The 17,031-nt window shown below is 34.4% G+C and overlaps 2 protein-coding genes across 2 annotated transcripts; one reads left to right on the top strand and one right to left on the bottom strand.

Moving 5' to 3' along the window:
- Nucleotides 1-5,998: 5,998 nt before the first annotated feature.
- Nucleotides 5,999-8,602, top strand: LOC108805095 (uncharacterized). The gene is made up of 10 exons (XM_018577061.2): nt 5,999-6,408; nt 6,499-6,564; nt 6,654-6,834; nt 6,943-7,139; nt 7,306-7,356; nt 7,471-7,562; nt 7,679-7,791; nt 7,880-7,965; nt 8,058-8,162; nt 8,276-8,602. Exons 1-10 carry the CDS (start codon nt 6,064-6,066, stop codon nt 8,411-8,413), a joined length of 1,374 nt encoding a protein of 457 aa, XP_018432563.1. The 5' UTR covers nt 5,999-6,063; the 3' UTR covers nt 8,414-8,602.
- A 550-nt stretch (nt 8,603-9,152) lies between these two features.
- Nucleotides 9,153-12,533, bottom strand: LOC108805087 (pyrophosphate-energized vacuolar membrane proton pump 1). The gene is made up of 7 exons (XM_018577047.2): nt 12,182-12,533; nt 11,407-11,981; nt 10,948-11,327; nt 10,770-10,856; nt 9,957-10,698; nt 9,819-9,878; nt 9,153-9,736 (listed from the first exon to the last, which is right to left on the bottom strand). Exons 1-7 carry the CDS (start codon nt 12,447-12,449, stop codon nt 9,530-9,532), a joined length of 2,319 nt encoding a protein of 772 aa, XP_018432549.1. The 5' UTR covers nt 12,450-12,533; the 3' UTR covers nt 9,153-9,529.
- Nucleotides 12,534-17,031: the final 4,498 nt, after the last annotated feature.

The following is a 17,031-nucleotide window of genomic DNA, read 5'->3' as shown; positions in this document are numbered from 1 at the left end:
AAGTTTAATTTCGGGTTAAATGAATAAAATCATATTACGGGTTAGAATTATTTAGAGTCTTCAAAAATTTAGTCATATTTAAAATAACAAAAATACGTCATATAAGTAAATTTAAGATAAAGTTCATAAAAAGTTAAAATACATAATATATCAAAAATCATAATTTTATTACGTAAAGTAAGTTTTCCAACAAAAAAATATACCCGTCATTTTAAGCACAGGTCAAAATCTAGATTTACAGGAGTTCTCACAATGGATATTAAACATTTTGAATATATTATATTTTCCAGTATCCACTTAAAAGCCTGATTATGAATATAGTGGATCATATCAATAGCCATTATTAATCTAAATAATATTACAATTCATTTCGACTTTTGTATAATTTTACAAGTTAATGTACAAATTAATTTTACTGAAAATAATTTTAAGTTTAATTTTTTTTAATGTAGTTTCCAATAAAAAATTATTATTTCATAATACTAACATTTTGTATAGATGAAAACGAACATAAACCTAAAAATTAACTTCTAACAAAAATCATTAAGACACTTGATACACATTTTATATTGAAACACATTTGTTACAAAGAAAATTTGTCAAAAGAAAGATACCCGCCCTTTAAAAGGGCGGGTCAAGATCTAGTCCCTTATTAATCAAGGAACAAAAAATAAAAATAACCTTTAAGTTGATACTTATTTACATGGCTGCCATCCTGATGTGGCGGCTTCAAAATCCTTCTCAACCATATTTTGAAAACACATTTTCTTAACTAGATTTATTACAGATTGTGTCATTAGTAAGACAATTCATATATGTTAATATAAACTAAGATATAATCCTCTTTATATATCAGACGTATATTTATTAGGAGAAATGCAAGTAATTCCTATTTTATATAAGGAAGTTTTTGAATGAAAACGAAATCAACATTAACGTTTGAAATAATGATAGAATAAATTCACCTAATTTGCTTTCCAATCATACAATTTTTTTTCCAATCACGTTATATGATTTTTAAGATTTCTAAGATTCCTGAACAATTAAATCATAAATACAAGAATCAAACATTCTAAATTTACTTGTAACAATTAAAGCATAAATGCAAGCCATCTATCTTATCAAAGGTGAAGTACAAATTCGGTGCGTTTGGATACTTGGATAAGATTAATAAAAAATTTGGTGTGTTTGGTTATAGCTATAAAAATGGAGTGTTTGGAAACTTGAATAGTAGTATCTATTAATTGTGTTTCCATATTTCACTTAGTTTAACAATTTAATTAATTATATTACCTTAATAATAAATTACATCATTAATTATATTACCATAATAATAATAGTGCATATTTTTATTAATTAGTTAATCAATATTAACTTTGTGCCAATTATAAAATCAAAAATGCTAAATAATTAGGTTTTACATATGATTAAACATTTGGTTTATTTTATTTTACTAAAATATTTTTATTTTAGTTACAATCGGTGGAAAATTACGTACCCAAAAACATAGTTCAAAAATATGTTTTGTGAATAAAATAATAACTTAAATCAAAATACTTAAATGTCCTACATTTATTGTCACTTAATTTTCCACTCCATATAATTATTTTACTTGATAAAAAAACTCTTTCTATTTCACTTAATTTAGCAAAACACATAAAACAGTTTTTTATTAATTTATATAATCATTTAGACATGAACATTATCTGTCTATTTAGGTACATGTTGTTCTTTTCGGGTATCCTTTTTTTTGGTAACAAAGTCCCGCTTGAATATTATAAACTTATGTGTGGATTTTGAGTTGGATCATTCTAGATCTGGATGAATTCGGTTCTGATGTATAGGAACCTAAAAATATCTAAATAACCAATGTATCTAAAAGGGGTTCGGATATTTGTAACAAAAATAACCATATAACCTGATTCGGTCCAGATCTTTTGAGTATCGTTAGTTACCAGATCTTTTGAATATCGATGTATAAAAATATATTTCACGGGCCAATTTAACAAAATATTAATTGGTTCAGTTGAAATAAATATATTTTAAAAAATTATATGAACTGAAAAATTATAAGAGTACTTACATTTGGATTCAAATCATTTTTTTAATAACAAACTACACAAATATGTTGATTTGTATACAAATTTAAATTACAATGTAAATATTTAATTGAACACAATTAATACAGAAATATGTCACATTGTTTAAACAAAATATCAAAGTAAGCAGTTGTGTTCTAAAATCATTTATTTTAACAACAAGCCAAATAAATATGTTGATTGGAGAGGGAATAAAATAAAGCCAGAGAAATACATAGTTTACCAGAGATACTCTATATGTCAAATTTATTATAAAGAATTTTTTACTAAGATAAATACATTCAATAATTATAAACAAATAATATATTTCATAAAAGTAAAAAATAATATCCGTGCTTCGATATGTTGATTGGAGAGGGAATAAAACAAAGTCAGAGAAACACATAGTTTACCAGAGACACTATGTGTGTCAAATTTATTATAAAGAAAGTTTTACTAAAATAAATATGTTCAATAGTTACAAACAAATAATATATTTCATAAAAATAAAAAATAATACCCGCGCTTTCGAAGCGCGGGTTAAAATCTAGTTAAATTTATTTGTATATCAAACCAAAAATATTGCACTGATGTCGTGAAGAAATGATATCATATCAGTGTATTAAGTTGGTTCTTGGTTATTAACTTTCATTGCCACGAAAATCATGTAGTCTTGCTTACATGAAAATGGCAAAAACATTTTGACAAAACAACACGTAGTCTAACTCGACTAATATGGACGGTCACAATGGGTTCAGTCCAGATATGATTGTAATGTAGTCGGGTAATTAATTATCAGTCTAAACCCATCACTAATATAGACGGTCACAATGATTCAATCCAGAGTAGTCTGTAATGTAGTCTTGGCAACTCAATATTTTCTCTATAGCACTGAACACATATCATATTGCATTGATGACCTGAATAAACACTGTATTAACAGGGATTGTTCATGACAAACCATTTTCATTAAGAAAATGTAAATTCTAAAAACCAGTGATCAAGGTAAACTTTTCATACGGTTAATCATTTATAAAAATGGATTAATGTATAAACCTTTTACTTCTGTGCTGAATTATTGTTATGCATGTCGATTTGGTTTTTATTATCAGAGAAAGAACTGGCCAGGGATCGAAGAAATAAGAGTGTGATGACGATATGATGTATAAATTCCTTTTTAGCACAAAGTGCATTATTTAATATTTTGAATTCCCTATATATTATTTGAGAATCTTTTAAAAAATTAGAACCTTAATTTTGTATTACTTAAAAAAAAATTATATCCTATGTGGCAATCGTTTAAGCTTTTATAATGCTGAGGTGACAAAAATTTAAAGAGTTTAAGTATAGCATAGTCTAAAATTAATTGTCTCTAGGTAATACAATCTTCGACACATATGAGATCGCATATATGTATTTTAATGTCATCGGTAAAGTTTGTAATGAAGACTTAATTAAACCTAAATTCAAAACATAATTAGTGTACGGTAGATAAATTCAGTTATTTACTTTAGGCCACACAAGTGTTTCGATTTGAATTTTTCATGTAATATTATAAGCCTCATTTTTTTTTCTGAACCAGCCAGGATCCACTAACTTATTTTTAGTTATATCATTTTTATATATCAATTTGGTTTATCCATCTTTTATAATTGAAAGCTAAACATACCAAAAGTTTTTCAAACCATAAAAATGATCCCTTTTTATTTTTGAAAAAATCTAAATTCGAATTTTATTTATTTCCATATCAATTTTAAGAAATTATTTGTTATAATATGTTCGAACGTCGGATTCATCATCTAAAGACTTACATGATTTGCCTAACTTACATATCACGGGGCTCAATTTTTTTCAGAACTAACTGAAGTCTCTTTCCTCAAACCAATGTTTCTAAATCCGACCCAAACACTGTTAGATTATTCTTTAGGTCATTGGATCACTGAATCGACCGTGGTTGAATCACAGATCAATAAATTAATAAATTATAATATGTAATTATATATGAACATAATTTTTTTTTTTTTAAATAAGATGATATTAAGTTTCATTTACGAAAAAAAAGAATTAAATATTTGATTAGTTTTAATACCAAATAATAAGAACTTTGACTAAACATAAGATACTTAATAATGAAAGTAAAGATATAATAAATTAAATTTTAAATCTAAAATGATAAACTATAAAATTATAATAGATTATCAATAACAAAAATAAAATAATAGTCTAATAATGTCATATAAATAAATTTTGGTTTCATCAGAATCTAAAGAATCACAAATCTTTTAATTTATTAAAAAATGAATGAAAAGTTTAATGAAATATTATCAATTTTTCTGAATTTTCACCGAGTTAACCAATGTTGGATCATTGGTTAATAGCGGTGAGAAGGGTTTTATCATACTTTTAATTAATGGTTGTGAAATCTGAACCATATTATTTACGGGTCACTATATTTTCGGACCGTGGATCCGGATTGGATTGCCTAAAACATGGAAATTTTAATATCGATGTTAGTCATGTAATAGTAATCGTACTCACGGAAACCACAAAATATATATTATATAATATTTATAATATTTTATTCAGATATTTGAGTTTCCGAGAGAAAACTATATGTCAAAACTAAAATTTTGTAAATATGTTCACCCTGCGCAAGTCACAGATCTTAATCTAGTTTTAAATTAAATTTGGATCAGCGTCACTAATTCAGTCAGCGTATCTTCCACAGCTACTGATATCAATACAATATAGTACAATTTGATAACAAGACCAATTCTCATTGTTCAAAAAAAAAAGACCGATTCTCAAAGCTGAAATCAGAAATTATATTCATGGAGATTTTTCATTTGTTTATATAACTAGATTAAGGACTATGCTTTTTCTTCACGCCTTGTATCAGGTTTTAATGCACGCAAGGAACTATTCTGATTAATATATGTTGTGAACGCAATTGAAATTTAATTACTTTTAAGGGGTTATAAGAATATCAGTTGAGTTGATTATTCTTTTATCAATGATCACGTACGTTCTAAGCTACAACAACACTTGCAGACTAGCATTTTCCTGGAAGACTAGTGTGTATGTAAGTATGGGGACTCCACTTGGGTGGATTTTGTTAGTGATGATAAATACTGCATACTTTATACTTTGAAGCTAACTTAAAATTAACAACATCATCATAGAGCTTCTCTAGTCTTAGATATTATAAAGCTTCTTAAACTACAATTTACCATTCAGTTGTTTGGGAATATTATTATGGACTCGAAAGGGATTAAATACTTACAAAATTCCTGTGAGTTTTTAAAAATATTTTATTTTAATACATCAAGAATAAAATTTTCATTAATGTGGAAAAACGCGTGTCTAGGTCTGGACATTTCGAATACTAGTTCGTTTCAGTTCGGATATTTCAGGTTTGGTTTTGGGTAGTTTGGATAGAAGGTTTGAGGATCCACTGAGTATTTAATCTATTTTGTTTCGATTCAGTTTGGTTTAGATAATAAAACTAGGAACCGGAAAATACTCAAAATAATTTCGGTTCTGATTTGGTTCTGATTGGGATTCGGATAGTTCGGATAATTCGAATATTTCGGATAAATATTGGTTATTTAGGATAAAATATCAAACAGTTATGATGGTTTAGATAAAAAGTTTGAATATTTGGATATTTCGAATAAAATTATCCGGATATTTTTGGATAGTTCGGGTAGTTGGATATTTTATAATAATGTAGTTACCTTCAAATATTTTTAGTTATAAATATATATTTAGTTATGTTATATGTATATATAATTAATATTTTTATATGTTTGGGTATCCGTTCGGTTCGGTGAGGATTTTCGGTTTAGTTCGGGTCTTTTTGCCCAGGCTTACGGGTGTCAATCTAGACCGTTAGATCCAACCGGGAAAACGCTTCCAGTGTCCGTCCGAAGATAGCATATAATCCATATACCTTCAGGCGAGCATACCTTAAACCCTAACAACAATGGCGACGCTGCTCAGACTCGACAACACACCCGCGGCTTTTCTCGCTTTCACCACCACTCCCCGCCGTGCCGATACGGCGTCGAACCAACATCGATTCGCTTCTTCTACTCGCAGGAGAGCCACCACAGTTTCCGTCAGAACGAAACCGTCGCCGTTCCATTCCTCCTCCGCGGTTTACTCTGACAGCCGTCGGAGACTCTTCTCCGCAACTGCCTCCGCATCTACCTCGCTGGCTGTTCTGGAAACCGAAGATCCCTTCGATGATGCTTCCACTGAGCTTACCACTGGGCCTGACAATCGAATTCCCGCCACTATTATCACTGGCTTCCTCGGCTCTGGTAAGGTGAGGAGAGGCTTCTTTGTTTTTTTTTTTCTTTATTTTCAAAGCGCATTAATCGTTTTTTTTTTCATGAGAGTTATGTTTATTGAGCAGACGACATTACTAAACCATATATTGACGGGAGGTCATGGGAAGCGTATAGCTGTGATCGAGAACGAGGTAATTGTGTTAGTCTCTGCGTGTCTGAGAGAAGTTGAATAGATATGTTTTTCTTTTTCATTCTACTGACGTTGTGGTGAATTCAACAGTTTGGTGAAGTGGACATTGATGGATCACTCGTGGCAGCTAAAACTTCTGGAGCAGAGGATATTATATTGCTTAACAATGGATGTCTCTGTTGTACGGTCAGGGGTGATCTTGTGAGGATGATTTCCGAATTGGTCAGTAAGAAGAAAGGAAGGTTTGACCATATCGTCATTGAGACTACAGGTCTGGTTACCGTTTGTGTCATTCTCTTCTCGTCTTTTAGTTGAAACCTTTAGGAACTCAGTAATGTTTTTGCAAGTGAGTAAGTAATGGTATCTTTTCATTTTTCAGGATTGGCGAATCCAGCCCCGATTATCCAAACTTTTTATGCTGAGGATGAAATCTTCAACGATGTCAAACTTGATGGGGTTGTTACTCTGGTTGATGCTAAACATGCTCGTTTGCATCTGGATGAGGTCAAACCTGAAGGCTTTGTCAACGAGGCGGTTGAACAAATAGCTTACGCTGATCGTATCATAGTTAACAAGGTATCTCGAGCTTCTTTTCTTGTTCCGTCCAGATTCTCACCATAGAAAAGAGTGTATTTTTGAAACGTGTGGTGGTGGATGCTTGTAGTAGAAACTTCTTCATGGTCTCCTCGTTTCTTCCTCGACATATCGTACAACCTAAAAATGTCTGTATTTTTTGTTTCAGACTGATCTTGTTGGTGGGCAAGAACTAGATTCAGTGATGCAGCGAATAAAGGTAGGTTCTACTTCTTTTTGATTTTTTTCTCTCTCTCTCTCTCTCTCTCTGAACATCTATTTATTCTCTTTGCTATGTGTGAACGTTATTTATCATCCTGTGGTTTATTTTCAGAGCATAAACAGCATGGCTCACATAAAGCGAACAAAGTATGGGAAGGTTGACCTGGATTATGTTCTTGGAATTGGAGGTTTTGATCTAGAAAGGTACGGGTGTCATCTTATTACGAGTCATCCCGACAGTTTCTGCCGAAGTGGATCATAGCTCTATGCATTTGTTACTCTGGTTTATTGCTGGTGGCTAATTGTTTTTGTCTTTCCAGAATTGAGAACTCTGTGAATGAAGAAGAGAAGGAAGATCACGATGATGATCATCATCATCATGACCATGGTCATGACTGCCATGATCACCACAGTGAGCATGATCATGAACACGGTATGCTTATATTGTTTTACGAAAAAGACCGTATTACCTAAATACTGATAGCCTCCACGCACTGATTAGCTTGCTTCTGAAACCGCAGGGCATCACGATTCTCATGATCATACGCATGACCCTGGTGTTTCTTCAGTCAGCTTAGTTTGCGAAGGAGACTTAGACCTCGAGAAGGTATATAACCCAATAATGGGCAACACTGTATGCGCCGTTTTATTACATTGCATCATCTAACCTCAGTTTTTTTTTCTTTGAGAATGGATCAGGCTAACATGTGGCTTGGGGCGCTGTTGTACCAACGCAGTGAGGATATCTACAGAATGAAAGGTATCCTCGCCGTCCAAGACATGGAGGAGAGATTCGTGTTTCAGGTGACTGGTCTTTTTATCATTATTTTTGAAACTAAATTTTATTCCGACTGTTGGATGCTTTGGATGTAGAATTTTCTGTCTGACGTCTGTGGGGTTTTTGATGGTCGGGACAGGGAGTTCATGAAATATTTGAAGGATCACCGGACCGGCTATGGCGAAAAGATGAGAAGAGAACGAACAAGATCGTTTTCATCGGCAAGAATTTGAACCGGGAGGAGTTAGAGATGGGTTTCAAAGCTTGCTTGGTTTGATTATAAGAAGACGAAAACAAGTTTTTTATTTCGACTCTTAACGTAATCATGGGAAGAACAACACCACTGTTCAGCAGCTCCTGCTCAGTTTTTTTCTTCACCGATTGCACCTCCTCACCAAACAATTGCTTCTTGTAAACGTTATGCAACCTCCCAAACAGATATCCTTATTGATAGATTCAAAGACCATGTCCAATCTCTCCAATTGTTCAAGAGCATTTTGGTGATACATAAACATACCATAGTAAAGCTCAAAGCTATCACTACTCGTGTTCTCCACCAAAAACCCAGCACCGTCTCATAACCTTGTGTACCAAGACTTAACACCCAACTTCTCCAAAACCCTTCCCATGGACTGCGAGACAGCGGCATGCTCCTCACAGCTAATCTCCTCCATCCTACAACCTTCATTCTCGAAAGCCCTCAGCAGCTTCGCACACCTCTCGTTCCTACAAGGTTCCTCTCCGATCCTAACCTTGTACTTTTTGCTAGTGACTCACCGAAAAATTCGAACACTCTTTTACTTTTTGCTCTTTGTTTTACTTTTATTTTTCAAAACAATTCCCACTTTAGGAGTATTATATCTCAGTTTAAAACCAAAGTTGTGTTGTTTTTTGCGTAATAATGGTATGACAGAATTAAAAGATCGTGGAATTGGTTTCACTCAATTAAAGCCGACAGTTCCCATTCGTCTCGAAGAAGACCAAAACAAACATAAGAAAAACAAAGCAGGGAGAAGTAACGGCTAAGAACAAGTCTCAAATACTTGGTGGTTTTCTAAATACTAGACAGCACAAAAAGATAAGAAACAGACATAGTTCAAGACCAAAACAAACATAAGAAAAACAAAGCAGGGAGAAGTAACGGCTAAGAACAAGTCTCAAATACTTGGTGGTTTTCTAAATTCTAGACAGCACAAAAAGATATAAAGAGAGAGAGAGTCATCATTTGGTTGGTTCTTTAAATGAGCTCCCATCAACAAAAACATGTTTTAACTTTTAACCACCTACGCAAAACGAAAACAAGAATGGTAAAAAAAGAAAGAAGAGGGTTTTGAATCGATAGCCAATATCTTCTTCATCATCATCATCTTTCTTCTTCACTCAGGGTTTGAGTTTAGAGGTACTTGAAAAGGATACCACCGTGAGTGGCAAAGAAGGGAGCAAAGACGAGAGACTCAACAGCCATGAGCTTGATCAAGATGTTCAACGAAGGTCCTGATGTATCCTTCAATGGGTCTCCGATAGTGTCTCCAATCACAGCTGCCTTGTGTGGCTCTGAGCCCTTTGGTCCTAGACTCTTTGCATGCTCTGATACACCCGCCTGAAACAAATAACAACTCGCAAGGCTTAAGGACTTCCTTTCATTCGTCTCTTAAAATGGTATAAAATAAACAGTTATGTACCTCGATGTATTTCTTGGCGTTGTCCCAGGCACCACCAGTGTTGGAAGCAGAAATAGCAATCTGTTTTATATCAAACAAGAACGTTGATGAGCATATATATATATGTATTCACAAGAGAACTGAAAGAAGATTACATACCTGAACACCGGAAACAAGGGAGCCAGCCAAAACACCAGAGAGAGTCTCAACACCAAAGAAGAAACCAACAATGAGAGGTGTAAGCATGACAAGGCAACCAGGAGGAATCATCTCCTTGATGGAAGCGTCTGTTGAGATCTTGACGCACGTGGCGTAGTCTGGTTTCGCAGTACCTTCCATGAGTCCAGGGATGGTGTTGAACTGCCTGCGAACTTCTTCAACCATCTTAAGAGCTGCACTCCCCACACTCTTCATCGTCATGGCCGAGAACCAGTAAGGAAGCATGGCACCGACGAGAAGCCCAATGATAACCTTTGGGGTCAAAACATCCACGGTGTGGACACCAGCACGGCTCACAAAGGCACCGAACAGAGCCAAGGAGACGAGCGCGGCAGAGCCAATAGCAAATCCTTTTCCAATAGCGGCGGTGGTGTTTCCAGCTGCATCAAGAGCATCGGTTCTTTCGCGAATGCGGTGGCTCATTCCAGCCATTTCAGCGATACCACCAGCATTGTCACTGATGGGACCGTAAGCATCAATGGCCAAACCAGTGGCGATGGTACTGAGCATGCCTAGAGCGGCGACGGCAACACCGTACATAGCAGCAAAGCTGAAGCTAACGAATATACTGACAGCAATGGCGAAGATTGGTATAATGACGGATTTGTAACCAAGAGCCAATCCGAATATGACATTGGTGGCTGCACCAGTTCTGCATGAATCTGCAACATCTTGCACAGGGCTAAAAACAAAAAAAGGATATTATTAGATTGTGTCATACTAATCAATCAGATATATAGTGAAAGTATGAACCTGTAGGCATTGCTAGTGTAATATTCAGTGACAAAACCAATGATGAGTCCAGCCCAGAGACCAACACAGACACATAGGAATAGCTGCCTGTAATTCAAAATATTGTACACACCAGAATTATAAATAATGCACTGTAATAAAGACGTTAAAAATAAAATGCATAGAGAAGGATCTTTACCAGTTCTTGACGACCTTTTGTGCTCCAAAGTTGAAGATGGTGAAGGAAGAAGGCAAGCCAACATATGAGACAATAGCGATCCCAACGGTCATGATAACAGTGGAGATAATGAGCTGATTCTTCAACGCTGGCTCAATCTCCTTAACAGCCTTGATCTCAAAGAAATCAGTGGCGAAGAGAGTTGTGATCAAACAAACCAAGATACCCATCGAACTGATGAGCAGCGGGTAGCACATGGCAGTGAAGTCATGGTTGATTCCAAAGGAAGAGATGGAAGCAACAACAAGCGCAGCACATGAGGCTTCAGCGTAGGAACCAAAGAGATCAGATCCCATACCAGCAATGTCACCAACATTGTCACCCACATTATCAGCAATGACCTGGTACACATAACAGACGAACATAAAATGAATTAAAAAAAAAAACAAAAGCATGGTCTTGTCATAAGATGTTACTTACAGCTGGGTTTCTTGGATCATCTTCTGGAATATTCCTCTCGATTTTACCGACAAGGTCAGCACCGACATCAGCAGCTTTAGTGTAGATACCACCACCGACACGTCCAAAGAGAGCCATGGAAGAGCCGCCAAGACCGTAACCAGTAATAGCCTCGAAGAGACCTTCCCAGTCCTCACCGTAATAGATCTTGAACACATTGATGGTGACGTAAAGCACAAGCAGACCACTCGCGGCGAGAAGGAAGCCCATGACGGCCCCGGACCTGAAGGCGACGATGAAGGCCTTTCCGACGCCTTTCCTCGCCTCCAAGGTGGTTCTAGCGTTGGCGTAAGTGGCGATCTTCATCCCGAGGAAACCGGAGAGAACAGAGGTGACGGCACCGAGGATGAACGCGACGGTGCTGAAAGCTGCGGTGGCTAAGGCGGGTTTGCAGGTCTTGGTCTCGTCGTAAGTGCAGGGCTTGTTCTCGGTGCTGAACCCTTCGACGGAGCCGAGGAAGACGAAGATGATAGCAGCGAAGATGACCATGAAGACGCCGACGTATCTGTACTCGGTGAACAGGAACGAAGTTGCACCTGTTCCCAAACACACACACACACACCGAATCAGATCTCACTTTTCAAGACAAGACTAACTTAGTAGTTTCATGTTCTATAAAAACAAACATCCTCAGGCACGTAACCGATCCTCAGGACATACAAAACAGTTGAAACAGGGCTGGATCTAAGAGTATCAACGTGAGATCTGAACCATGTTAGAGCGAGATCTTTCTTACCTTCGGATATAGCGGTCTGAATCTCGGCGCACTTGGCGACGACGCTCTGCTCGTTAACGCCTTCCTCTTCCTCGATCAGGTAATCTCCGTACCCGTTCTTGCCATTGTTGGAACCACCGGAAGAAGAAGACGATGGGCCTTGGTCGGCGCTGACTCTCACGCGAGAGACGATGAACCATTGGAAGAGAGAGAAGACGATGCCGACCACCGCGCAGACAGGGATGAGGATCTCCGTCCAGAGCTCCGGAAGAAAAGCTGACGCCACCATCTCGAGGCTAGACGACAACACAGAGAGAAAGAGTGATGGAAATGTATAGAGGAAATGAGGCGTAAACTCGGTGAGGATATCGTCTCGTTTTATAACACAACAACAACACTGGACTCTCTCCTCTCTTTTTCTTTCTACAGAGAAAGTTGGAATCCTGTGCGGTTAGTTGCACCGTTCTTTACGCTACACCTCTAGGAATTTTTTTGTTTTGTGCGCGTGGATCTGAATCTAGATCTCGTTTCAGGTCAGTTTATCAGACACGAAAGCGAAGTACACTCTTTAGTCAATCTGCGCCGTTGATTTTCGGGTTTAAGACAAGAAGTATGTGTGCATCGATGCGTTAACATCCGTCCGATCGTTAAGTAGAGGATAGTACAGTATTAGTTTTCTTCTTTTTTTTTTTGCACTGATTTGAAATTAATTAGGTAGGTGAAAGATTATTCTTATGGTAAGAAATTAATTAACTTTTACATAAGAAACTAATTGATCTTTAGTCAAACCCTTATCCATGTTAATTCGAATATTTATAGAAACTAATGATCTTTTTTACCTTATCGGGTATTTGGACTAACTATATGATTAAATTCTCATCGTAATTGTTTTAAACGGGATTATGGCTAAATCATTTTGATAATTATCTATATTATTAAAAGAGAAGTACAAATATAGAATATCCCTTAGTTTTTAGTATTATTTACACTTCTATGCCACTGACATTAAATAATACTTCCTATTTTAATGTTGTCTTTTCCATTTTGATTAATGCGTTTTCCAAAATTAAATTTGAATTAAATAAACAATTAAATAATATTTCTTATTTTAATGCTTTGTCTTTTCCACTTACATTAATGTGTTTTCTAAAATTAAATTTGAATTAAATATACTTCATTAACTTTTCAATTAAATCAATGTCAAACTAAGAAAATACATTTTTGTTGGACAAACAATTCATGGAAATTATAATATCAACTTTTCGTTTAACAAATCTGAACGAAAAGAATATTATCAAATTTGAACCGAAACTAGATACTATCCAAACGGATTTACCATTTTGGTATCTAGAGAACCATAACCAAACCTTATCTGAACGAAATATTTCAGATATTCGAATGTATTTAAATCATATTTATATACTTCAATATGTTAGCTATTTTTCGAGTTAATATCCAAGATATAAGTTATTTTAAGTTGTTTAAAATATTTGAAATATAAAAAATAGCCGAAAGTAAACATCTAAAGTAGACAACAATAATCAAAACACCAAAATACTTAAAATATATATATTTATTCGTCATCCAAATATTCAAGCTAAACCTATTTTAAATTTTTAATTTAGGTACTTTGGCTTACATTACTCAAATTTACATGTTATATTTTTTTAAGATTTAGGGATATTTAAAGATATATAAATTTAAAAATAATTTAAACGGGTTATCAAACCCGCAAAGATCCGAATAAAACCGGAACCAAAGTTTATAAATACCTGAATAGAGCTAGAATCTTTAAACTCAAAATTTCAAACCCGAATAGATTTTAACCGAATTCGAGTGGATATGCAAATATCCACCCTTAGCTTAGTCAATATAAAACGATCAAATATTACAAATATACTATTTAGTATAAATAAATAAAAACTGAAAAATTAATACCCGTGCGGTCGCACGGGTCAAGATCTAGTTTTGTAATTAAGGTAGAATGTAAATACGTAGTTCTTTTTTTTACTACGTAGTTACTTTCAGTTTTTTTATTATAACGTGCAGTGTGTACTATAATCGTAATATATATATATATATATATATATATATATATATATATATATATATATATATGTGTGTGTGTGTGAGTATAATCGTTAACAATACAAGTATACTTTTTTGAGGATATGTTTTTCTTATGTGAAAGATAAACTATCTGTGTGCCGATTAATATCTAGCTGTCAAATAAAGATCGGAATATATATTCGGAGGGAACTTTCCTTCAATATTAAAATTGAATAAAAACTCGTATTTGGAATCGATTCTTATAGTATTTTTGCACGCACACACAAACCAGTACTTTTGGCGGCTTGATTCAATGTTTTGTACTAAATTATTTTCGCATTTGTTCGATTAGGTTGGATTCCAATAACTTTTACAAGAGTTTATCGTATATCTTCACACGAGGGAGACGTATAGCAAGATACAGTGCATCCTACCGTACGTAGATAATTCCTCTTGAGCAAAAACAAGAAGAGCTGTGAGAGGATTCAGCCGAGGCCTTTTCGAGCGGCTATGACGAATTTATGTGCATTGAACGGTGTGCAACCCCTCCAATCGGATAAATCCATTTTAAAATATCTTAATTACAATTTTTATTCTGTAGATTATTGTTAGCATTAGATATTTTTCTCGTATGGGTGAGTAGTAGTGACCACTCATGCTTTATCTTCCTCCCTCTTTGCAGGTTGCTACTAACATAGAAATTTACGACGTAATAAAATCTTGCATAGTTATTATGTAGCTGACATTAATAGAGCCTATCAATCACGTTTTTTAGTTTCCACTATTTATAAATTATATAATCTTACATGGCATAGCGGTGAGATGTAAACGTAGAATTCAAACCAATCCCAACTAATTAAAGTAACAATAATTGATTTAAAAGAAGTTGATGATTTTACACGGTAACATAACTCTCCTTGATATGATTAGAGATTATCGTCGCTGTCGTAATTATAGTATTTTCAAATTAAAGCTAACAAAGCTCACCGAAATTAGGTGACATCTCTATGTTTACATTGACAATGCAATAAAATGGGTGATACGTATCATCAGCTATCTTATTATAAATCATGGAAATCTCCATTGAAACATGACGATGCTGTAGTGAATTAAAGAAATTAATACAGATGAAAAGTGCTTTTTACATATATAAATCAATTTTATTAGTTTTACTTTCATTAAAATGCGGACGGATTGTCATTTGTTAAGAGGTAAAGTGTTGAGTTGTCCTTTAATTTATTCTTTTATCCATTCAGTCGTGTCAGATACCTAGTGGTATCTAAAACGTATAATATCTAGATTTTTAAATTTTATTGTTTATTCGTAATGGGAGATAGCAAATCTGTGGGAAATCATGTATTAAAAAAATAATATGTATGTTATCGCTTTATCTTGAAGAGAGAAGGGAGGGATTATACAAAAAGTACTATTACTACACCAAACCAAGTGACCTTGCAAGAGTTAAGGACCGGTCCCATAATATTCCTGCGGGTAAGTTGGGGTCCATGACCACCTCAAGTAGATCGCTACCCTTAGATTGGTGGGTGTACGGGTCCCTCTGTTCCAACGTTCCATAACTCTCTCTAAACACTTCCTCTGATTCGGTCTCACCGACACAAGTCCCGGTAACTTGTCTTCTCGCTTGTCTTGACAGAATCACAATTATTAACTAATCCAATTGTTTTAAAAAAGAATTTCGATAACGAGTTCTCTAAGAAAGGTTAAAAGTTACGCTTAAGCACAGTTGTCTTTTTTTTTTGGGTCAAAAAACACAGTTGTCTATTAAGAATTATAAACAGCTTGTTTTCTGACGTAACCGCAAATGTGTGTCCCTCTTATCTTTTGTTTCGTAGTTTATCAAAGAAAAAAAACTGACAGATAATAAATGGGATATTCGAGATTCCTTGGCATTTTGCAAAAATGCCCGCCAAACCATTTTAATTGTTTATATTACACCTTTACTTAGGTTAACTTTTTATGGGCTTTTGTCTGACGTCTATAGGCTTCGTCCCAAATAATTTGGTTACAACCATATAACATATCTAGTCCCTGTTTAGAAGACATAAGGGCTTTACACAACCTTCTAATCATAAAAAGCTCAAATTAAAGATAAAGACGATAGTTCAAACTTCAAAGTTCAAACCTCTTTTATATATTTCTATAAATCATTTTTAGGTCCACTTCGTATTTTATAGAAATATATAAAAGAGGTTTGAATGAATGAAACAATATTTTATAAGATATAAATATTTTATAAATCAAAAGATTATTGGTCCATCGTATAAGATATCAAGAACTGTCGTTTACAATTACAACCAATTCACTACAAATGAATATTCATAGATTCTTACAAGTCCAACGACAGTACAATTCAAAATTTTAAAAGCTCGATAACATTAGAGGAGAACAATTGTGTACGTAGATACAAAAAAAAAAAAAAAAAAAACAATTGTGTACGTGAAAACCACAAATCAGACGAACACCTACTTTTAATTTATACCTAGATTATAATACTAGTAGAGACTAGATTTATCAACATATGTGATTTAGAAAGCAAAGAACCAGTAATGAGGATATATAATGGCTATCGGCTCTTAAAAATATGGCCTAAATACAAGTGTAATATTCACCAAAGGAGACATGGATGCCATAAACTCTCTAGTCTCTACACGAGATTTCATATGTTGGCTTGCTCTTGAGTATTCTCTAAATCTTCTACAGCCGAGCTACCAGTCTTTTTTTTTCTTTCACGTTTGTCCAAGCCCCTACAAATCCAACAGTGTAGCTACTAATCTTTTCTAGTGCTTGTGTGGGCTAAATAA

The sequence above is a fragment of the Raphanus sativus genome, chromosome 1 (genome assembly GCF_000801105.2).
Source record: "Raphanus sativus cultivar WK10039 chromosome 1, ASM80110v3, whole genome shotgun sequence".
Classification (NCBI taxonomy): domain Eukaryota; kingdom Viridiplantae; phylum Streptophyta; class Magnoliopsida; order Brassicales; family Brassicaceae; genus Raphanus; species Raphanus sativus.
This window is presented reverse-complemented; position numbering and strand designations above follow the sequence as displayed.